Below are 25,062 nucleotides of genomic sequence, written 5' to 3' on the forward strand. Positions count from 1 at the left end.
AAGCGACTCTAAAAGGTAACTCCAATGAAACAATTCATCCATCCATCCATTTTCCGAGCCGCTTCTCCTCACTAGGGTCGCGTGCGTGCTGGAGCCTATCCCAGCTGTCATCGGGCAGGAGGCGGGGTACACCCTGAACTGGTTGCCAGCCAATCGCAGGGCACATAGGAACAAACAACCATTCGCACTCACAGTCATGCCTACGGGCAATTTAGAGTCTCCAATTCATGCATGTTTTTGGGATGTGGGAGGAAACCGGAGTGCCCGGAGAAAACCCACGCAGGCACGGGGAGAACATGCAAACTCCACACAGGCGGGGCCAGGGATTGAACCCGGGTCCTCAGAACTGTGAGGCTGACGCTCTAACCAGTCGGCCACCGTGCCGCCATGAAACAATTCAACTACCGTAAATGAACAAACCTATCGTGCCACTTAAGATAAATATACACAAACAGCCCATAAAGTGGGAGTGTTTACTGCTAAAGATTTCCAGCCCGTTTCTGTGGTCGAAGATGAGTGGTTTGGTCAAATAATGAAAACGCTTAACCCACGTTATGTTCTGCCCTGCCGTGCACATTTCAGCGATGTTTTAATTCCCAACCTCTATGACTATACAAGTGCAACAGTTGAATTAAGCCTGGGTTGATTGGTGATGCCTGCACCCCACTCTGCTGACATGACCAATCGACCCAGGCTTAATCCAACTGTTGCACAAGTAGTTTTTGTTTACATTTTTGTATGATGTAATTTGTTATACAGGTACATATTGTATATTACTGTACTGTAACGTGCATGCAAATTATTCAAGGAACAAGATGCAGTTTACCCTTCAAAAGAGACTTGAAATAAGTTCTATTATTCAATATACTACAAAATGCATTTTCTGTTGCCAAGCAAAATAAAGAGAACATTTTTGAGGGACAAAAAGTTGTTCTCTTAATGCACAAAACACATACCAAAATTGAACTGTGGCTCAAAAACCGAGGTACAGATCGTACCACGGGTTGCCTGTGTCGCCCCACCACTACTAACTATAGCGACCAAATCACTAAGTTGGCAACACAGACTGTGCTTTTGTAAACTTGCAACTCTCTGTTCGGAGCCGTTAATGGAAGCAGTGCTGTTAGCTAGACTGATGGATAAATATTGAATTTAATTGAACTGAATTTTATTAAATCGCTTTCTATTTAACAACTCACAAATTTTTCAGTTCCATGGTCATGGAATTTAGGGTTTGTTTAGGGTTGTTAGTAATGTTTAATTGCTGTTAGGATTAATAGGACCCCCTATTGCCTTGGAAAATTGTCTCCCCTGTAAGTGGTGCCTGGACCCAAAAGGTTTGGGAACCCCTGTCGTATATCATATAATTTGCCATTTTGCCATAAAGTACAGTATAGCTTCTGAAATAAGCACTAAAATAAAAAAAATATTAATAATAATAATTTAGTTCTCTCAAGTTAAATGAAAGATTGCTTAGATTAATAAAAATGAATTTATTTAATATAATTTAATTCAATTTAATTTGAAGCACCACTATAGAAAAATATCTTTTAAAAAGTCATATTACACAGTGTTCAATGTCAAACTTAAGTTAAACACATTTTAAAATAACAAAACAAAAAAAAACATTTATTTGAGCCTCGGTTAATATAAAGTATTCGGTTAAAACAATTTTACAATATTCGAAACAATCTGATATATCTATTTTTTGGGAACAAACTGGAAAGTAAATTTTAAAAATGATCTTCTATGTGTGGTAGTTAGTAGTTGCACCATACAATATTAAGGGTTCGTGCAATTCGATTTGACTTGATTTTGCATGGTTTTGTGTTGTTTATTATTGTTTAGTTTAGCCTTTTTTAAGCTTTATTTGCACAAACAAGTGGGCACTTTAAATGTGGTTGAACATGTTACAAAGGTAATGAAGCAATTCTATTCTAACTGCATTGTTGTACACGGATATGACAAAAAACAGCTTTCTTGTCTATTCTTCTCAAAGTGAGAAAACCGCGCAACAGCAACTAAGCTGATAAAAAGATACGATCACATCAGGTATGATCTACACCACTCTCCTTTGAAGTGACAGATCCATTTGAAAAGCGGTAATGTTTTGACATTCACAAGCGCTTATGAATCAGCTTGACTCTTGTTTATCATTTGCCATATTTTTGGAAGAAATATGTCACCTGCCAGACTGGGCGCTTTGATGTGAAGACTGATTAAGATGCTGCAGCACAACAGAGGAAACCCTTTCAGATAAAGATACTATAGAAATTGACACAGGAATCCCCCCCATGCAGCAAAGCATTCAAAATTCATTTTCTTTGAGCTGTCTTTTTCCTCTGTGTGCATTTGGATGTGATCTTTGATTTCATTACTCATGATTAAATATTGAGTTATTGGAATATTATTATTTCCTCTGCAACTCACCAACCAAACCATTAGGTGCAACCGAATTTTATCACAAATTATGCCACAACAAAGATAATAATGCTCACTTTTGATTGACCCTGTCAGAAATGTACTAATTTAACAATATGTTTACTATTGTGGTTTTAGATCACAGTGATATACTGTATCATCGTACTAGATGATGTTTCGGATATTTTAGTCTCTATCTCATTTAACTACACGTGAGTCAAAATATTAGAAACAGCTCTCAGTATGATGCAGTACAGTTTGACACCATGACCACACTAATTTTAGAACATTTTAAATGATTACTTGGCTGATTACTTTTGATACTTGTGTTAATCCCCGATGGCGTGGTTGTACCTAATCAGGTGTCTAGTATGTGTAAAGGCCACGTCATTTAGAGTCTCTATTATTTACCTTTTTACATTCACAATAATAATAATTAAGCATTAATTGTATGTTATTACTATTTTATCTGCAATCCTAATATAGAAAATGAATGAATAACATTTATCAACTAGATATGGATATTTTATTTTTGTATTTTTCAAGGTATTTGCATAGTGCTGCACTTATTCAGTTCATTTCCACATTTTTTATTATTATTGCTGACAAGGGGAATGCAATGTCCATCCATCCATTTTCTTTTGGACTTGTCATTATTAGGATCATGGGTGAGTTTGAGCCTATCCGAGCTGACTATGGGCAAGAGCCAGTGGCAGGGAATGCAATGTCCTCACCTCAAAAATAAGTTCGACATATATTTAAACTGTGGAACTAACAGTGAGGGTAAATGTAAAATATAAAAAGAGGTCATTTCACCTAACACTGACATGCCACTAATTGTCATTAACAGTTGTGAAGATAATTTGAGCCAATTCCTAATAATTTGGGGGGGGGGGGGGGGGGGCAACTAAACATATTTGCTCTCACTGTTGTACATGCATGTGCCCGCCGGGACTAACAAATGTGAAAAACTGAAAAAAGCTGCGGGTTGGAAACTTGCGTACGGCCTGTAGCATTTAATGGGGCCCGCCATGCCATTCTAAAAACAAATCAACCTTAGACAAAACCCAATAAATACATTTAACCCACAAATGATCATTACATACAATATGAAACATTTGTTCAGCATTTTATTCATAAATGCAGTACGGCCTTTGAAGGACTTGATAAAAACTGAAATGGCCCCTGATAGAGTAATGTCATGATGATAAAGTAAGACAACCTGTATGAAAATCAGATCTCAAAATAGAGATCAAGAGGATAAGATCAAACATAAAGATTTTGTCATAAAACAGTATACACATCAAAAACTGAATTAAGGGTAGATTAAAATCTGGAAGGAGTATTAGATAAATGTTATAATCAATAATCATAACAGTCAGTGCAGTTTAACCTGGGAAGAGAAGGCCATCTCAAAACTGCTCCAATACCATAATGCATCCTAATGAACTTGTCACATATATCCAATTAACAGCCAAGTATGACTGCACTTTTTTCATTCAATGCACTGGACATTTAATCAAATATCTTACATTTCACACACACCTGCCCACACACGCGTCAACTAAAAAAGAACTGGATGCCTACCTCGCATCATCCTCACTCCTGCAATTGTTGCAGACGTTTGTCCCACTTTCACAAATTCACTTTTCCAATCCCTAAGTCTTCTAACGTGCACTACCTCTTCCTGCTACCGAGTGAGACAGGTTGTGTACACGTTGCAGCCTCAGTGCACATCATCTGCGAGTGTGTGTACCGTGTATGTGTGTGGGGGGCACCTTCCTTGTCCGTGTGAAGGAGCAAAGATAAAGAAATGGGACTGTCCCCCAAATCTTTTCAAAAAGGGACTTTTTCCTCAAAGCTTTGTTGTTGCTATCCTTCGCCCCCTCAGACTTGAAAATGTTTTTTTTTCTTTGCGGTTTCACTCAGATTGATGTTTGTGGGGGGAAAATGTGACATTCTCAAAATAGTCCACTGCCCTTCAAATACATATTGATGGAACATTACCTTTTTTTTCTTATAAAAGCTTACCAAAACGTGAATTCTTCAACATCAATAATACTACTGCACTAAAATGTCACCCATGTCACCACACCACTTAATTTTTTTCTTAGAAGGTCTACTTCAAAATCTTTTAATGCAAATTTGAGAGAACAAAACTTTATTGAAATCACATTAAAAAATGTTACAGTGTAACCTGCGTAATCAAACACATTGATGTTTGACTGGTGGTCGGACTCAAAACAAGATTCATGATTATGATTCATTCCAGAGTCCTAACAGTCGCAATCATAAAACTTGTATTAACTGTACAGGCAACGTTTAAAGTAACATTTTAACATTATTAACTGCCGTACAAGTATGAGCTCAAATTAACCTTGTCTAATAATAATCCATTCAAAATAATTAAACACGCTTTAAGCATTGTAAGAGGTAACAACCATCTCACTAATATACTCCATATATATATATATATATATATATATATTTATAATTTTTAACATTAACTGTCACAATTATAACATGAAATCAACCACTAATGTAACAAATATTGGGACTCAAATGCATGACACCAGTCACAGTAGCTCATAAACAGAATCGTTTGATCCCAAAACGTTGGTCAATGTAGATTCTGGCTGAGTCTTAGCAAGTCAACGGGAATGGGAACAGAAACAGGACGTGTAAACCTACCAAAATATGATAAGTAACAGCGCTAAATCTCGCTAAACTTCGACTGCTGTCTATCATCTCAAACTTGACCAATTGTAACGTTAAAACATTCAATGGATTGTCATCCTTGTATCCATATTTTATACCACTGAGGGCTCTACTCAGGCTTTTGCACTATTAGCACTGATGTGACAAACATTTTCAGTTGGTCGGACCAGCACATGATTTGGTTGCACCATTTTTTGAGGAGGTACAGCATGACCATGGCATACCGTAGTTTCGTATGAAGTAAAAATTGACAGTGACTCAAGATGTGATATTTGCTAAATACAAGCCGTGGCAGACAAAACAGATCAATTAATTTTTTTTAAAAAAGGCTTGACTTTTTATTTGGTCATTTGTTTGACTCAGAGGGGCCAGTTCTTATAGTGAAGGCTCCAAACCCTCTTCCACTGGGAAAACCATCCATCCAATTTCAATACCGTTTATCCTGTTCAGGGTCACTGGGCACTGGAAAATATCTCAACTGACTTCAGGTGAAAGGCAGACTACACCTTGAACTGGTTGCCAATCAGTCGCAGGGAACATATTGACACAGACAACCATTCGCACTCACAATCACACCGTCACTGAACCCACACTGCACGCACCAAAGTCAGGCGAATGTACCACTAAACCATCAGTGACTTTCCTAGGAAAACCACTTAATTTTGAGCATTACCACAACCATATGATTGACATTAAAAAACAACTGCATATGTGTACCACCACCATATAAAATTATTGTTTATGATTATTCACACTAATTTTCAAATTATTTAAGAGAAAAATAAAACGATTTACCTATTTAAAATCATTGTCCCAAACAGAACATAGATAAATCATTGCTACTGCAATTATCCATCCATCCATTTTCTGAGCCGCTTCTCCTCACTAGGGTCGCGGGCATGCTGGAGCCTATCCCAGCTATCATCGGGCAGGAGGCGGGGTACACCCTGAACTGGTTGCCAGCCAATCGCAGGACACATACAAACAAACAACCATTCGCACTCACATTCACACCTACGGGCAATTTAGAGTTGTCAATTAACCTACCATGCATGTTTTTGGGATGTGGGAGGAAACCGGAGTGCCCGGAGAAAACCCACGCAGGCACGGGGAGAACATGCAAACGCCACACAGGCGGGGCCGGGGATTGAACCTCAGAACTGTGAGACAAACGCTCTAACCAGTCGGTCACCGTGCCGCCCACTGCAATTATTAAATTTGTTTTTAATGATAGTTTGTTTTCCTATACAATCCTCTTTAAAGGAGTCTAGGCTTTATAACTTTGCACATACTGTACAGTATCTTCACGTATTTGCTATAAACAGGGTTTAGGCATAGATACCGTAGGTAGGTAGGTAGGTAGGTAGGTAGGTAGGTAGATAGGTAGATAGATAGATAGATAGATAGATAGATAGATAGATAGATAGATAGATAGATAGATAGATAGATAGATAGATAGATAGATAGATAGATAGATAGATAGATAGATAGATAGCCTTGCTAGCTTCATAAAATTAAAACATTTGCACATGAGTGTGTTTGTTATAATGGGTGAAATGACAAAGAGAGACAAAGGAACACACACGCACGCGTAATTTTGAGATAATCATATGTGACGTCACTCATGGAAACGACTTTTGGTTTTATTCCCGTGAATAATGTAGCAGCATTGATAATGAGTGTAAAAAGAAAAGTTGTGGGTGACTTGCGGAGGGAGTAGTTAACCGTCTTACAGGACTTTACAAGACAGGTGCGGGCTAGCTAGCTTGCTCACCAGTAGGCCAAATGAGTTGAAGGCTCACACTTGTCATCTTAGAATGAATAAGTAGTGGGCCAGCGTCAATATAGTTACGTGGTGGCCACTGGCCAGACACAACCGCATACTAGCCTGTCTGTGATGTGCATTGGTGGTGCACATGTACGCGACGGTGCTGTGGATAATAAATAGTTCGTCCTATAGGGAAGAAGCAGTCAGTTATGTCGCAGCAGGCAGCCAATCATATTGCAGCGGGTCGCTTCTAGAGCGCTCTCTCTCTCTCTCTCTCTCTCTCTCCCTCAATCTCTCGCAGTGTGCAGAAGGAGGAGATTGCAGGGGGAAAAAAGGCGACTTTCAACCATTAAAAACGCATTTGCGTAAGTGCGACAATGAAATTTTGAATCGCACAGGCCGCAAAAAAGGTCGCAGTCTCGAGCCCTGCCACTTATTCAATTTCTGAAGCCTACCCCAGCCAACTTCAGGTGAAAGGCAAAGCAAAGCAAATTTATTTATATAGCGCATTTCATACACAAGGTAACTCAATGTGCTTTACATGATTAAAAGTATTTGAAAACAAAGAAAAAAAAACAGCTTATAAACATTTAAAACAAAGAGAAAAATTAAAATTAATTAATTTTAAAAAATACAATTAAAACAACATACAGTGCAAGAAATGTCATTTAAAAGTGGAAATGCTCTAAAAAGCATGGGGGAAAAGAAGAGTTTTTAACCTGGACTTAAAAACATGCACACTTGGGGCTGACGTCACTTCTGTTGGCAACTTATTCCATTTGTGTGCAGCATAATAGCTAAATGCTGCTTCACCATGTTTGCTTTGGACTCTGTGCTCCACTATTTGACCTGAGTCTGTCTCGATCTCAGAGCCCTACTGGGTTTATATTCCGTTACCATTTCATTCATGTATTCAGGACTTAAACCGTTTCGTGATTTATAGACCAGTAGCAGAACTTTAAAATATATTCTAAAGCTGACTGGAAGTCAGTGTTAAGACTTTAGTATTGGAGTAATATGCTCTGAACTATTTGTTCTGGTTAGAACCCGAGCCGCAGCATTCTGAATGAGCTGCAGCTGTTTAATGCTCTTTTTAGGGAGTCCAGTCAGAAGACCATTACAATAGTCAAGTCTACTTCAGATAAAAGCATGGATGAGCTTCTCCTGGTCTGCTTCACTCTGCATATGTTCTTCAGATGGTAGAAGGTAGTTTTAGTAATTGATTTGATATGACTGTTGAAAGTCAGGTCAGAATCTATCAGAACACCAAGGTTTCGGACTTGGTATTTGGTTTTTAAAGAGAGTGACTCCAGGTATTTACTAACAGCAATTCTCTTTTCTTTATTGCCAAAAACAATTATCTCAGTTTTGTTGTGGTTTAATTGAAGAAAATGTTGGCTCATCCAGATATTTATCTGTTTTAGACAGTGACAACACCTTCAATTGAACTCATCTGGAGACACTGCTAGATATAACTGTGTGTCATCTGCATAACTATGATAGTCAAGATTAAAGTTCTGAAGAATTTGACCTAAGGGTAGCATATACAGGCTGAACAGGAGGGGTCCAAGAACTGACCCTTCAGGGACCCCATAGCTCATTGCCATTCGATGAGAATGAGCACTTCCAAAGGCAGACTACACCCGGGACTGGTCGCCAGTCAGTCACAGAGGCAGACAAACATTCACTCTAACATTCACACCATCACTGAAAGGGAACGGGACCTACGCTGCCTCCACCGAAGTCAGGCAATTATTAATACCGTGACTACACCATCAGTGACCAAGAGGCGTTTGTATTGTATTACTTTTATTGTATTCTGACATAGCTCTTCTTTTAATGTCCACTGTCTGTTCGTTATAGAAAAGTGTCACACTAAGTCACAAAATGTCAAAGGAAAGTTACAGAGGCGGAGTTAATCCTTTAATGCCATCTGAATTGTGGTCTTGTGAGTTAAACTTGCATGATATACTGTATTCATGCCCAAAATGTGTTCAACATTTTAAGGAACTTCAAAAACCCAAACTTGTGAGCTTTATGGTGTTCAACTTTGGAGGTTTTATTTTACTAGTAATGCATGTTTTGTAAGACAGTGTTCCCCCATTATATTGTGGATTATTTATATCAGAGAAAATTTAGGACGTGAACACTTCTGTATTTGAAGAAAAAAAATGGTAATACTTTCGCAAATCCAAATTTAGAGTTACACGCCTTTAGTTGTAGACGTGCCCCAAAATGCCCGACCTCTAATGGAAAAGATGCAGTGAAATTAAGAGTAAGAAAAAGAGGTACAGAACATCCCCAATTTAGCTTGAGTAATAGCTCTGTTGTTCTCACAGACCAGAGTTAATATACAGTAAGCCTGTGAGTATCGTTGTATTCTGTTTGCATGTGTCGCTGCTCTGTGTGTTAAAGTAGCAGTTGTTTGAAGGTTTATAATAACAATAACACCTATGCTAATTTCCGTTAGCCCATCTATGGCATAACACATTACATATTTCGTTAGATGAAATTATATGGCTTGGTTGAACGTTTTGATATTAAAATATACAATGTTTAATTTTAACTTTTACTTTATGTCAGTTTTACATAAAATTTTAACTGGGAGTGTGGGAGATACAAAACTATTTTTAAGTTTTTCATATGGTCTCTCTATATCACACATTTTCACCTTTGCCAGTGGGTCTGGAAAGTATCCCCCACATTCACATCATTTGCTAGTGTTGTTAAGAAGAAGGAAGCATGACAAGCACCTGGATGATGTGTACAATGACACCCTCACTCAATTCTACACAAAATTTAAAAAATCATTCATTTTGCAGCTGCGCAGAAGTCAACCGATATAAATAAAACTATTTCTTTATTTTACCATTGCCCCACCTGACACAGTCAGTGTGTTGAGGGATACTACAGTGCATGTAGCGTCTCCTCTTTGATAACGCAACCAGGTGTGTTGTGGCAGAATATGTTCAACTCAAAAAGTTGGTATACAATGGAGATGCTATCACTGTGTTGTGCAGTCAGATGTCAAAGCGTTTGCCGCTTTGCTGCTGATGATGTGTGTGTGCGTGTGTTGGGGGCTCGCAGCACAGGTGCAGCACACACACACACTCTATGTCGCTAATGGCTCAACTCCAACGATGCCACAGTGTGCGTATGTGTCGTTATTTTCAGTGAATTTCTAAACAGGTGCAATTGATACCTTCCCTACCTAAGACGTTAACCACATTGCATGCAAAAATATCTAGCACAAAGCAATGTCTTTACCTAACACACACACACAAACACACACTCACACGCACGCACACACACGCACAGAAACACAAAATGGCACTTACTCAAATGTGTCTTCTTGGCTACAGCTCCTGAAGACAAACACACACAGTTAGTTTACTAAACATTTTGACACTGTAAATTCTCCAAGTTGCTTTAATCGTGAGCCTCAACATGAAACCATAGTGTAAACAAAAATGTACTGTATATCATGTAAGTGTATTTAAAGTTTAAACAAGATATTTACATACATTACATAAAAAGACATGCTTTTTTTCTCACTGTCTGACATGAAATCAGACTAAACCTTTCCTGTTGTAGGTCAATTAGGATTACCAAAAGTATTTCTACTTATTAAATGCCAGATTAATGAGAGTATTTTTTTTATTATTTATTTTTTTGTAGAAAATGTTTAATTACTTACTTCAAAGTCAGAAGTTTACATACATTTCATTAGTATTTGGTACCATTGCCTTTAAACTATGACTTGGGTCAAATGTTTTGGATATCCTTCCACAAACTTCTTACAATAGTTGGCAGGAATTTTGGCGATTTCCTCTTGACAGAACTGGTGTAACTGACCCAAGTTAGTAGGATGCCTTGCTCACACATGCCTTTTCAGGTCTGCCCATAAATTTTCAATAGGAATGCGGTCAGGGCTTTGCGATGGCCACTCCAAAACATTGACTTTGTTATCCTTAAGCCACTTTGTAACCAGTTTGGCAGTATGATTTGGGCCATTGTCCATTTGAAAGACCCATTCGTACTAAAGCATTAAATTCCTGGCTGATATCTTGAGATGTTGTTTCAGTATTTCCACATAATGTTCTTTCCTCATGATGCCATCTATTTAGTGAAGTGCACCAGTCCCTCCTGCTGCAAAAAAAAATAAATCACAACATGATGCTGACACCCACGTATTTCAAAGTTGGGATATAGTTCTCAGGCTTCTTCTTGCTTCCCTCTTATTTCTTCAACCGTAATAGTTCATTATGGCCAAACAGTTCAATTTTAGTTTGGTCAGACCACAGGACATGTCTCCAAAAATGTAAGTCTTTCTCCCTGTGTGCATTTGGAAACTGTAGTCAGTCTTTTTTGTTTGTTTGTTTGGTTTGTTTGTTTGTTTGTTTGTTTGTTTGTTTGTTTGTTTGTTTGTTTGTTTGTTTGTTTGTTTGTTTGTTTGTTTGTTTGTTTGTTTGTTTGTTTGTGGGCACGGTGGCCAACTGGTTAGAGCATCAGTCTCACAGTTCTGAGGACCGGGGTTCAATCCCCGGCCCTGCCTGTGTGGAGTTTGCATGTTCTCCCCGTGCCTGCGTGGGTTTTATCCGGGCACTCCGGTTTCCTCCCACATCCCAAAAACATGCATTAATTGGAGACTCTAAATTGCCCGTAGGTGTGAATGTGAGTTTGAATGGTTATTTGTTTGTATGTGCCCTGCAATTGGCTGGCAATCAGTTCAGGGCGTACCCCGCCTCCTGCCCGATGATAGCTGGGATAGGCTCCAGCACGCCGCGACCCTAGTGAGGAGAAGCGGCTCAGAAAATGGATGGATGGATGGATGGATGGATGGATGTTTGTTTGTGTTGGAGTAATTGCTTCTTCCTGGCAGAGTAGCCTTTCAGCCCATTGGTACAGTAATCGTTCACTGTGGATAATGAGCCAGCATCTTCACAAGGTCTTTTTCTTCTGTTCTTGGATTGATATGTACATTTCGAACCAAAGCAGGTTCATCTTTGGGACATAGAACCCATCTCCTTCCTGAGCAGTGTAATGGCTGGACATTCCCTTGGTGTTTATACTTGTGTATAATTGTTTGAACAGATGAACTTGGCATCTTTAGGCATCTGGAAATTTCACCCAAGGATGAAACAGATTTGTGCAAGTCAATAATTCTCCTAATGATACCTTGGCTGATTTATTTTGACTTTTCCATTATGTTACACAAAGAAGGAATGTGTTTCAGGTGTGCCTGGGTAAAATATATCCACAGGTGTATTGTGAATTGACTAAAATGTTGTCAATAAACCTATCAGAAGCTTCCAAAGACATGAAATCATAATCAGGGTTTTCCCAAATTGTTTAAAGGCATCATAATCTTACTGTATGCTAACTTCTGACTTTGAAGAAAATGAAAAATTGCCTAAAAAATCCTTCTCTCATTATTCTGCTATTTAGCAAATACAAATAATTTGGTAATCCTAATTGACCTAAAAAAGGAAAGGTATGTATGTGTATATAAATATCTGGTTTCAACTGCATGTGGGCCACCTCGCGGGCCATACTATCTAGGCATCCTAGATGCAGCAGCAAATCATATTGCCTAAAACTCTATTGGGATTCATAATAACACCTCCCCCTCCATTTGTTGGAGTCATTGTTCCTGTGTCAGTATCAACAAAGCTCTATTCCATTTATTCTAATGTTGCTCACCGTGGGGCAGGGCGCAAGGACAGCAGCACTTTGGTGAAAACTTGCCCAAATTTGGAAGTGCTTGCGTAGTAGTCAACCAGGAAGTAACACGGAGGCATTTTCACACTGGTTGTTCTATTGCTGTTAACACTGAAACCACTCCGCCAGTCGCAGTCCCTTCTCTTATTGTATGCGCAATCTGACATCACTGCGGTGATGCTCTCAAATGTACCGTTCCAATTTGAGGGCGCGGCAAACGCCCACCTTGCGCGTTGCGCCGCAACACGGAGTTCTGTCCTCACACCTTCGCAGCACATACACAACGAATGGGTTCCTCGACAGCAGATTTGCCACTTCCTTATATATAATAACTTGACACAGTTCTAACAATATAGCGTGCAGTGTATATATATATATATATATATATATGAATCCAATAACCTTTGAACAACAAAAGCGTTTGCAAACGACAGGATTTGAAGTCGCTTAGTGTGGCGTAGGTGCTAGTTCTTTTCCTATATTCATATTATACCTGACCACTTCGTGATTGTTACCCGCTCATTCAACTCAGTTTAACAGCGACACGGCATTTCCGGGTTTTAACGACCGAGTCTCAGCCGCTGCAGATCCATAAAATACACTCAATAAAGCATACATATGTTGTGTTTTACAACAATACTTGGCGGTACTTGTGATTTTTGATGTGGTTGCGGTGATGGTGATCCCATTGGCCGGTGGGAGGGCGCTTTTGGGCCGCCGTCGCGCCCCTCTGACGCTGTGAAGAGCTCTCCTGCCGCCGCTGTGGAGGACCGAGGCGGTGTGACGGCGGACACAGTTCGCGAATGTAATTGTTGTTGTTGTAAATTCTCTGTCAAAAGTTCTAAGCTGCGATGGCCGAGTGGTTAAGGCGTTGGACTTGAAATCCAATGGGATCTTCCCGCGCAGGTTCGAACCCTGCTCGCAGCGCTAGTTATGGTCTCGAGGAGGGATTGAGTTTTGTACATTGTTTACAAATTAACCTTTGTTTAAGCGGTGCCTTTGTCCCAAGACCCCCTCCCCCACAAAAAAAAATATCAAAAACTGTACACACTGGCTCTCCCTGACGTTGTTTTGACCGTCTCTGTGTTACGTAACAACACTGCAGACTACTGAGAACATCTAAACCCGGTGAGTGGGCTAAGACTTTGGTCTGAATATAAACCACACATACGCAAACAAACTCACCCGAAATAGCCCAAATGCATTAAAACGGAAAACAGCTTCTTTCACAAAATTGTAGCCTACTATTCAACGAACATGGCAAATGTACAGGGCTCTGTCTTTCCTTTTTTTTTTTTTTTTAACTATAGTGGAAGTTAATACCTTTTGGTCTTACCTGTGGGTCGCCTGATGATTGTGACACTATTGTAATGACCGACTCCCTCCACATACATTATTCCCTAATGTTTACGTAACCTCTTAATTGGTCATAAATTGGCTACACTATTAACGTGTAACAGTTTTACTCAACTTTCATTGCTTGTTTGAGGGGCGACTATTCATGATGCGTTCAAGGGCAGCTCGGAAAAACGTGTGATGACTAGACTTTACACCGATTTGATCTGCCTTATTGGTATCAACCGCTAATTAGCATTTTATGCTGATCGGCTTTAATGTCATAATTCGCAGATCCTATCGCTCTGCAAAAGACATTTATTTCGCGTCGCCATCGTGCACAGTATAGTTGAATCCAAAAGCTAGTTTATTTTTAGCCTTGTCGTGGGTCTTTTGGCGTAGTCCTGTAAATATCTGACGGCCAATAAAGTTATTAAAAAAAAAAAAACATGTCAGTGGTGTGGAACAGACAACAAGTCGGAGACAGACAACAAGTAATGTCGGATCAGACGACAAGACAAATTTGCTCTTTCAAAATTGCACTATGTCAGACTACTGCAATAAAATCCTATATTCCGATACCACCTCATCCCGTTTTTTACAATCATTGGGCTTTATCTTGTCAAATCAAATGCGACCGGATACACTCGTTACCATGGCGATGACAACAAGAGTGGATTGTGGCAACTATATTATAAGGAAAAAATGGGGAAAAAACGTGTGTTGGTGGTCACCGGTGCTCACGAAAGGAGAGGACGTAAGTTTAAGGCTTGCTTGATGTATGTTCACGTACTTTTAATACGATACGGCTCGCAAGCAGGCAACAAAAACGTTATGTAGCCTAGCAAGCTACTGCTAGCACGAACGGTTGGACGTAAACATGCTGCCGTTCTGTCGAATCATGCTCTAAAGTTTCGGTGTGGGTGAAGTAATTTAATTAAAAATAAAGTAATTTAATTACAGTAAGTTAGCACCCATTATTTCTGTCATGTAATGTTGGTTTGACCTGACTGATTAGAATACACGATCTGACAAGAGGAGTGATTTCCAACCTTATGGAGCCAAGGAACATATTTTACAATTGAAAAATCTCACGGCACACCAACAAACAAAAATGTCACATTTGTGGATATATTAATTCCTGTATTTACTTCCTCCCATCTAATAGAAGACCATTCATTTGTTCTGTCTGTCACTATGCCTCACTGACATAAATAGATGAACAAAGATACATTATTTATTGTAAATATCATTTTTAAGCTATTAAGTACACAAGTATCTACAATAAATGAACAGGTCATTTAAATAGACACATTCCTACATCATGTGATCGGATCGGTGATCGGTTACAACTTTTCCCATAGAACATCCATCCATCCATCCATCCATTTTCTGTACCGCTTATCCTCACTAGGGTCGCGGGCATGCTGGAGCCTACTCCAGCTGGGTGTTTATTTGATTTCGGGCACTTTTGATTTTCGTTTCTACAACCACCACACTGCACTATGTGATGACATGTGATGATAATGACACTGCCCCCATAGAAAATAATAATAATAACCCAAACTCACCATCAAGAAACTTCATTACGGTCTTTACTAATGTTTCAAGCAATTACTTGCTTTACTTTAATGTAACAACTAATGTTTTAAGTAATATTACAGAGGTCAAGTACTGTATATTATGACTAAAGTCAACCAAAATAAAATTATATCTAATCACGCTATAATAATGCATGATGTAGGCATTGAGTTTTAGGAAGTTCAGGCTTGTTGAAAGTGAGTCCATGTCATGTATCACGCTTTTGGCAACTGTCGAGTGTAAAAGAAGCTAACCGCTCTATAGTACAACAACAAATTACATACTCGTTAACTTTGAAGAGGGACACAAATACCATAAAGTTCGAACAACAAACTACAACTTTGTTCCCCATCTTTAACCTGCAGTTTATTTGGATTTTGTCAATCGCAGCAGCACCACATTCTCATCTATTCTTAGCTTCTCTTCATCTCCCCAAAATTGTGTTTACTCTGCTTAAACATTTTCGATGAGCTGCAAGTGTTAACTGTTCCTTGTCTGTTTTCTCTCATATTTTGAATGTGTAATATCTGCAGTTTATGTACCAGTGCGGCTTATGTGGGAATTTATTTTTTACTTATTTAGTGATTATGTTTTACAGTATATACCAGTGTGCTCAAATGAATGAATTCTACGGTATACAGAGGGTGATTACTGCATGTGCCTGGAAGGTGATTCCCTTTACATTAAAACAACACAGCTGACTTTGTGATGTACACTCTTTGTTTTTCTTTCATTAGTGATGTTGCTATCTTCTTTCCCAACACAGATATCCTTCAAAATGCAAACGAAAAGAAAACACACGTTCACTGAGCTGAAGTATCGGTTAAAGTTTTTCAAGCATATTTTTCCCAAAAAGAAAGATATACAGCTTTTAGAGCATTCAGATTTAGAGGTTCCCCTACTGCAATTTTCATCCCTCAGGGAAACTTTCATTTTTCAATCAGTTGGATATTTTGGGATTACACCACAAAAGAAACAAATTCACACACATGCAGGTATGATGTCATGAGACATATTTGAGTGAAGGGTCCGCACAATAGTCCTGTGCTAGTGCCTTGCTCAAGGGCACATCAACAGGGCTCTGTAAACAGACTAACATCTTTTCCATACCTTTTTACAGTCCCATTTATTTTTGGCAACAGTGAGATGTGTCCATTCAACTGTCCAGTTCTTACTTGGACAAAATAGTGTGTGTGACTTGGACAGCAAATTTCAAACCTCCGCAGGAAGATCCCATTGGATTTCAAGTCTAACACCTTAACCACTCAGCCATCACAGCTGACAACAAATAATCTGGGCATTGAGAGAGGAGGAAACGCCAAGCGCAGTAGTACAATGTGCAGACGAGACAAATGCAAACCCCCGCAACAGCCACCAAAACCATCAGCCGTCACCTTAAAAAGAGCCTTCTCAGCATTATGAAATACTGAACAACCACACTGAAACGCTGCTTTCAACCAGATTAAATCAACATCACAGGACTTGCGCTACGATTATGTACTGTATGTTTGTCGAACTAATTCAAAGTGCCTTCGATGGGAACGAGAGTGACCACATGGCTTCCCCCCTCTCATTTAATTACAACAACGTCATTGCACTTTTCATATAGAGTAGGTGAAGAACCACACTCACCACATGCATTAAAGAGACCCATGATGCAACTATAAAATGTCCCTACTATAATTCAATGGAACCTTTAAAGTCACACAAACATTTTCAGTTGAGTCATTATATCACATGAGACCTGTTCAGCAGTCATCAAAGGATATGTAAGGCCTTTTACTGACCCATCAACAACATGGTGCGATTTTCAAGGACGAAGATGACTGCTCTGAGTAATAAAGGAGCAAGTGTTTTGAGAGATGTTGCCAATCACAGCCCCATTCATTGACTGCACTCCCGAATTTCAGCGACAAAATTCTCCACGCTTCGCTTTTCAGCTGTAGGTATATATCATCACTGTCGGGTAGAAATTAATTAATTAATTAATAATCCTATATCCTAATTTGGTAATTTAACTTTTTTATTTTTTTATTTTTTTTACAAATCAATACTGTTGGTCAGTCTCCATATGGGTCTGTTATTTTCACAAATTATTGACCAATCTAAAGTGTTGGAAATGGCAAGCTATTTTTCTCTTTCACAATGTAATGTTAATGGCTTAACAAACATGCAATTTTTCGGTTTCCTGACAAGTAACGGTTTTGGAAATGATGGAGGATGAGAGCGAAAGAGAGAGAATACAACAAATGACAAAATTTGACAGGATTATTTATGACTCTATGCCAGAAGTGTTGACATCATCAGAAGTGACGACTCCCGAAATCCAGCCGGAAATCTGACCAGAAGTCAAACCAGAAACCGGAAATAGGACCGGAAATCCCCCACCGGAAATAGAACCCGAAGTCATACCGGAAACAGGAAATGGCAGGGCCGGAAATCTGGCCGGATCCAGTCACCTGTCCAAACACCTGTTGATAAATTGATAACACACTTTCCCCCAAGCAGGCCCCCCTCACTTACAGTCACATCCACACACCTCACCCTCACACATTCTCAGCCATGTCCCAAGGACCCTGTCAATAGAATGATAACACAGACCCAAAGTGTTCACTTGGGTCAGAAAAAATTTGATGATATTACGAACATCACTTATTCCCACACCATCTATGGGTGGACTCTTTACGTCAATAAACAGTCATAAATTGTCATATCAACTCCGCCAAAGGCATGTCTGGGCTTGTTCAGTCTAGACCCGTCACAGTGATGTCATCGTCTAACCATATAGCAGCATACAAACAGAGCACACACCTGCACCTCTACAGTTCTTCTGCTAGGAGTGTGTTAGTCACGTTTCCAATTGGGAAGTATAAGGTTGTCGGTGAGTTCTTCCCACGCTGTTTTGAGCAGAGAAAACTGAGTGTTACAATCCACAGGGGATTCTTGTCCTATTTCCGGTTTGACTTCGGATATCCAGAGACGTCACGATAATCCGATGATGTTGACACTTCTGGCATAGGGTCATAAATCATCCTGTGAAATTTTGTCATTTGCTGTATTCTCTAACTCTCCAATAACGTCTATCGTGGTGATGGGTATGCACAAATAATATATGACTTAGGTGACAGTTTTAGCACCGGTCATCTGTGCACTGCTCACGACATCCTCTCTCTAGGATGGACAAGGATTGCCAGCGATACAATATAGTTAAATAATTTGCAATTTAAAAAAAAATAAATCACTTTGTCATGTTTGTTGAAAGTGTCGTTATGACCTCATGGTAGTAGCCTACATGAAAAAACAGCCCTCTCTGGCCTCCTCTTGTACCACTATATTGATTTCTGAGAAAGCACCGTGCACGAGGAAAAACCGTGACGACGAGGTGCTTCTCATATACTTGCAGGCACCCTCACAGCAGGCACAGCCCCGCAGCCTTGAGCCATTACGTTGTTACCCGTTACGCTGGGATTGATGAGTTTTGCTGTAACTATGGCAGACACAGAACCAACGCAGAATTAGCAACATTTCTCCTCAGCAGGTAAATGCATCCTCTTGAATATTTAACTGATTGTAGATTCCAAAAAAGAAAACTTCAAACTGATAACATTTAGTGAAAAACTCAAACCAGTAAATCGTGTTTCCAATGTAGCAGCCGTGGCTAAAGTCAGTGAGGGCATGGCGTTTGTCAGTGACTTGGGGGGTGGGGCAATATTTAAGTGAGGCTACATTCAAATTTTGCTCTTGATTTTTCTAAAACACAATAATGTATACTTTGTTGGTATGGCTTGGCAGCAGCCAGCTGGATCTCACTTTGTGCCCACAAATGTAACCTTTTTTTTTTTTTAAAACTCATGTGATATGACATGGCATTTTGATCATTACAACTGCAGTGTTGCGACGCCGTTCATCTGCGATTCAAATTTCAAATCATAGCAAAATTACTGACTTAACTGAATTACTGACAAAATTACTGAATTACTGACTCATGAAAAGTAATTGCAGAAAACCGCACACTACGTGACAGTTCAGTCGCGATCAGCCGTGTTGCTCCGTGTGCTGCAGCCCGTGGGAATTAGGTGACGTAGGCGGACTCACATTGGAAACAGTAACGTTCGGTTAAATTCTTTTTACATGCTTATGACAGTCAAGAGTGGTAAAATAGTACTTTAGCAATTACCTGTACTGCACTGGATGATGAAAGTTTGACCCTGAAACAGATTTTTGCGTCTTTTTCTGTTAAAAATGTTTAAAAATCTGAACAAATTTGAGTTTGACCAGTATACTGGCACAGATTATGTTTGACCTCAGAGGTTCCACTGTATTAAGGGTCCATTTATTTTTCCCTTTAATATTATCAAATCATGCATGTTTACTAAAGTTTATTAAACTCTTTAGGCCAAGTTTGCACATTTATAGGGCAAATCTGGTTTCTGTGGCAGAGAAACAAGTACAGTACCTTCTCCTCAAAGGTGTGCAGATTTATTTTAACAGTGCTTGGAATAGAAAGCCATTGAGCAAAAAACAGAAGCAAAATGAGGGCTAATCCCCAAGGATTACTCCAGATTACTGCCATTTTTAACCCACTCACACAAAGCGAGTGGGACAAGGTGGGTGACTGGAATGAAGAGAGCTCTAAGTGGATGAGAATGAATATGAGGCTAAACCAGAGGTACAGGGAAGCTACGGCCTGAGGGCCCACTTTACCATTTTATGCAGCCCAGATGTTAGCGTGATCACTCTGGCTACAAGGGCATCCTTTACGGACTCTGTTCTCACAATAACTTAGTCGGATTTTTGCACAAAAAGTATTGCAGAAATTTGTAGAAAACGGTATTTAGTATCAGTGACGTTAAATGGGTTAAAAAGGCAGGGCCTGGCCTGGTGAGTGACGTGTGTCTCAGTAAATGACTGTAGTTGGCTCAGGTTAGTTAGTCTGCGCGCTACGTCCCTAAACATCATGTACGACTGTTAATTGTGGTTAGTCTATGAATGTGCTTATTATGTGTTTATAAAGCAATTGAAAGTGCACTTGCGGCTGTGTCTATCATTGACCACCTGTGGGGGCATTAAAATACATTCTAGTGGTGTTAGGCTATATTAAATTATCTAATGATGTTTACATTCACTTTTGTCAGTGATCTTAGACGTGCTGTTGTGCAAGCCAGATCTGCTTTGCAGCAGACACATGGCACTGTTATCCATCCATCCATCCATTTTCTGAGCATTTTCTCCTCACTAGGGTCGCGGGCGTGCTGGAGCCTATCCCAGCTGTCTTCGGGCAGGAGGCGGGGTACACCCTGAACTGGTTACCAGTCAATCGCAGGGCACATACAAACAAACAACCATTCGCACTCACATTCACACCTACGGGCAATTGAGAGTCTCCAATTAATGCATGTTTTGGGGATGTGGGAGGAAACCGGAGTGCCCGCAGGCACGGGGGAGAACTGAAAACTCCACACAGGCAGGGCCGGGGATTGAACCCAGGTCCTCAGAACTGTGAGGCTGACGCTCTAACTAGTCGTCCACCGTGCCGCTGACACTGTTATCTTCTTTTATAAATAATATAAAGTGTTAAATGATCCCAGACTATAAACATTCTGTTTTTATACACTCTTTCCTGCTGGGTTGGCGCCACTGCGCAAACGTATTTGTATGTGAGTCTGCAGTAAAATTCTTCCGTGTAGAAAAATGATCACTGTGAAGTTTTAAGGCAGAGATTTTGCCCTGTGACTGGGGTTCAGTTGGTTTTCTTTTTGGGGTGCAGGTGCTCTAGCCAAAAAAAGGGCACTCATTGTAAAACTAATAATAATAATAATCATACAATTAAGAAAAATTCCAGAGTATGTATTAAACTGTGGGTCGTGACCGAAAGAACAAGTTCTCAGATGCAAGCGGCCGAAATGAGTTTCCTCCGCAGGGTGTCAGGGGTCTCCTTTAGCGATAGGGTGAGAAGCTCGGTCATCCGGGAGGATCTCAGAGTAGAGTCGCTGCTCCTCCACATCGAGAGGAGCCAGATGAGGTGGCTGGGGCATCTGTTTAGGATGCCTGCCGGACGCCTCCCTGGTGAGGTGTTCCGGGCACGTCCCACCGGGAGGAGACCCCGGGGACGACCCACGACACGCTGGAGAGACTACGTCTCTCGGCTGACCTGTGAACGCCTACGGATCCTCTCGGAAGAGCTGGAGGAATTGGCTGGGGAGAGAGAAGTCTGGGCGTCCCTGCTAAAGCTAGTCCCCCCGCAACCCGACCTCGGATAAGCGGTAGAAAATGGATGGATGGATGAACACAATCAACACAATCAATAATACAACTAATAATAAAGGAGGTGAAGGGTGTCTACAGTGTATATAAAAAGTCGAGTCAACACACCCTTGTTCAAATGACAGGTCACAGGAGAAAGGGGTGGGATTGGGGGTAAGGGGTGACCATATGTACAATTCACCCATCCATCCATTTTCTGTACCGCTTATCCTCACTAGTGTCGCAGGCATGGTGGAGCCTATCCCAGCTATCTTTGGGCGAGAGGCGGTGTACACCCTGAACTGGTTGTCCGCCAATCGCAGGGCACATAGAAACAAACAACCATTTGCACTCACATTCACACCTATGGGCAATTTTTAGTCTTCAATAAACCTACCACGCATGTTTTGGTGATGTCTTCAGAGTTCAAAACCCTACGTAAAATTTATTACAAAGAAAGTTATTTTTCATTTACATATTGATGAATGGGCGGCAGCATAAATGGCACTTTTTTGGTTAAGAGCAAAAGGACAGGTGAGCACCACCGAGCGGCTATGTGTGCACGTGGCTGCATGTATATAATGTATGAGGAGTGTGGCGCTTGACCTCAATGTGTTAAGTGCCGTGAGATAACTTCTGTTGTGAATTGGCATTACAGGATATAAATAAAACTGACTTGACTTGACTTCATTGGCTGGCGACTAGTCCAGGGTGTACCCCACCTCTCGCCCCCAAAGTCAGCTGGGATAGGCTCCATCTTACCCGTGACTCTAATGAAGAAAATGGACTGCAGAAAAGGGATGGATGGACTATTTGAGACCATCCACTTATATTGTGCTTTTTTATGGTATTCATGGTTTCTATAATTGTAGGGGGTTAGTGGTGGTAATGAGAGGTTGATTAATTAAATAATGAATAGTAGACTTTGCACCGATCTGATAGGCCTGATCGGTATCGGCCAATAATTAGCATTTTAGGCTGATGGGCTGATCGGCTTTAATGTCATAATTCGCCGATTTAAGACATTTACTCCGTGCCGCCATCGTGTACGATATTTTTGAATCCAAAAGCTAGTTTATTTTCAGCCTTGTCCCATGTCTTTTGACGTAGTACTGTAAATAGCTGACCGCCAATGAAAATGTTTTTTTTTTTTAAAAACACGTTGGCGGTGTGGGACAGACAACACGTTTGAGACAGACAGCACATAAAGCCCGGATCAACCTACAAGACAAATTTGGTCTTTCACAATTGTCAGACTACTGTAATAAAATCTTATATTCCGATACCACCGCATCCCATTTTTTACGATCACTGGGATTTATCTTGTCTCAAACGCGACCGGATACACTCGTTACCACGGCCACGACGACAACAATCGATCGCGTCGTGTGTATTATAAGAACAAATTGGGGGGAAATGTGTGTTGGTGGTCACCGGTGCTCGGGAAAGGACTTTAATTCAAGGATTACTTGAGGTATGTTCACGTACTTTTAATACGATACGGCTCGCAAGCAGGCAATAAAATGTTATGTACCCTAGCAAGCTAGTGCTAGCACTAACGGTGTAAGCGACATGCCGGCATTCTGTCCAATCATGCTCTAAGGTTTTGGTGTGTGTGAAGTAATTTAATTATAATAAAGTAATTTAATTACAGTAAATTAGCACCCATTATTTCTGTCATGTTGTAATGTTGGTTTGACCTGACTGATTAGAATACACGACCTGACAAGAGCGGTGATTTCCAACCTTTATGGAGCCAAGGCACATATTTTACAGTTGAAAAATCTCACGGCACACCAACAAACAAAAATGTCACAAAAAGTGGATACATTAATTACTGTCTTTACTTCCTGCCATCTAATAGAAGACTGTTCATTTGTTCTGTCTGTCACTGTGCCTCGCTGGCATAAATAGAGGAACAAATATCAAATATCGTGTAAAGCCTAATGAATAGTAAATCAAGGCCCATGTACCAAATTTATGGTAGTGCTAAACAATTAGGGGGAAATATTGGAGAGAATGTGTTCAGTAAATACCAAATCAAATCGTTCAAATCTGTGTAACTTTCAAAACAAATGTTGCAGTACCTCTTTGAACGGCGTTGTCGGCAGGGGGCGCGTCACACTGCTCATAATCCATCCCTTTCCCTCCAAACACCTGTCGGGCCTGGGCATGCGCACACACAAACAGTCCGGTTCCAAAGTCCATTTGGCGAAATATACATTTCTAAGTTACCAAGTCGTAGTAGTACCTGTTGTTCTAGTGGCCAGGCCGACGCAGACGTTTCAAAACACGCGCTGCCATTTGTGGACCACTTACTGTCCACACAGCAGGTTCCGGAACACGGTGGCCATCGTTTGGAGCCCGGGCTGCTTTAGTGTTGGAAACAAGCGTGTATTTCCAACCGCTTCGGTAGGAGCGCAGTGGCGGCGCTGCTGGTCGGACCGGCGGCCCGTGGACAAGTCACCCGTTTCCTCCCTCCCTCCTTCCCTCTTGGTCCTTCAAAGCAGTCCCGAGCCGGCATGGCTCGAGTTACGTCATCCGCTCTTATGTAATGGCAGCGGGTCAGGTTCTGTTTGGGAATCGGCCGGTTAGGAAATATAATCCCATGTTGCTTGGCGCACTAAATAAACCAAAATGGACGTTAAATATGAAATGTTGAGTTAAAGTTTTAACACAGAGACAATTGCATAGTATTTTCGAAAGATAATAATAACAATACATTTATTAATGTGGTTGTAGTCTACAGTGTTGTAAAATTGTATTGCATCATACTGAGAGTTACTGTAGCTGTTCCAAATTTTTGACCCCCTCATGAAGTAACCAAAAGATTATAGGTGCATCTCAATACATTCGAATATGGTCGAAAGTTTCATTCATTTCAGTACTCATACATTGTATAAATTCATTAAACACTTCCTGCCTAATTTCTACATTAAAAAAAACATTTTCTTTGTTTCTTATGTTATGGTATCATGGTCTAGTTTATATTTGTATTGTTACATAATATTCCAGTTTCTAGAGATGGTGAATTGGTATTTGTTTGCTGTAAGCTAAATTATACGTGTATATTTAAAAAAAGAAATCATGAAATATTTCACTCTGAGTGTTTAGTGCATCTCTATGAGTTTCACTTATTAAATTCAACTACCTAACTAAATTAAGCTTTTGACACTATTCTAATTTATTGAGATGCGCCTGTAGAAATACATTAAGCTGTAGCTATTCATAGACCACAGCAAACAGCAATAATAAACATTTCACAACAGTGGTGC

At 40.2% G+C, this 25,062-nt stretch overlaps 1 protein-coding gene and 1 non-coding gene across 8 annotated transcripts in view; one reads left to right on the forward strand and one right to left on the reverse strand.

Annotated features, from left to right (window-relative positions):
• The window catches only part of rorc (RAR-related orphan receptor C), a 45,196-nt gene extending 20,888 nt beyond the window's left edge, over positions 1-24,308 (reverse strand). For 2 of the 7 annotated variants that reach the window (XM_061776091.1, XM_061776089.1), the window contains exons 1-2: positions 24,039-24,308; positions 23,875-23,953 (exon numbers count right to left, since the gene is read on the reverse strand). In XM_061776091.1, coding sequence (XP_061632075.1) covers positions 23,875-23,919 — 45 coding nt within the window. In that variant the 5' untranslated portion in view covers positions 23,920-23,953; positions 24,039-24,308. Of the gene's footprint in view, positions 1-4,008; positions 4,574-10,245; positions 10,273-23,874; positions 23,954-24,038 lie in introns of those variants that run through there. The other 5 variants (XM_061776092.1, XM_061776087.1, XM_061776093.1 and 2 more) reach the window with 5 other exon arrangements.
• trnas-uga (transfer RNA serine (anticodon UGA)) lies at positions 13,474-13,555 on the forward strand. The gene has a single exon. It is a non-coding gene; the product is annotated as a tRNA-Ser (tRNA).
• Positions 24,309-25,062: the final 754 nt, after the last annotated feature.

The sequence above is a fragment of the Phyllopteryx taeniolatus genome, chromosome 6 (assembly GCF_024500385.1).
Source record: "Phyllopteryx taeniolatus isolate TA_2022b chromosome 6, UOR_Ptae_1.2, whole genome shotgun sequence".
Classification (NCBI taxonomy): Eukaryota; Metazoa; Chordata; class Actinopteri; order Syngnathiformes; family Syngnathidae; genus Phyllopteryx; species Phyllopteryx taeniolatus.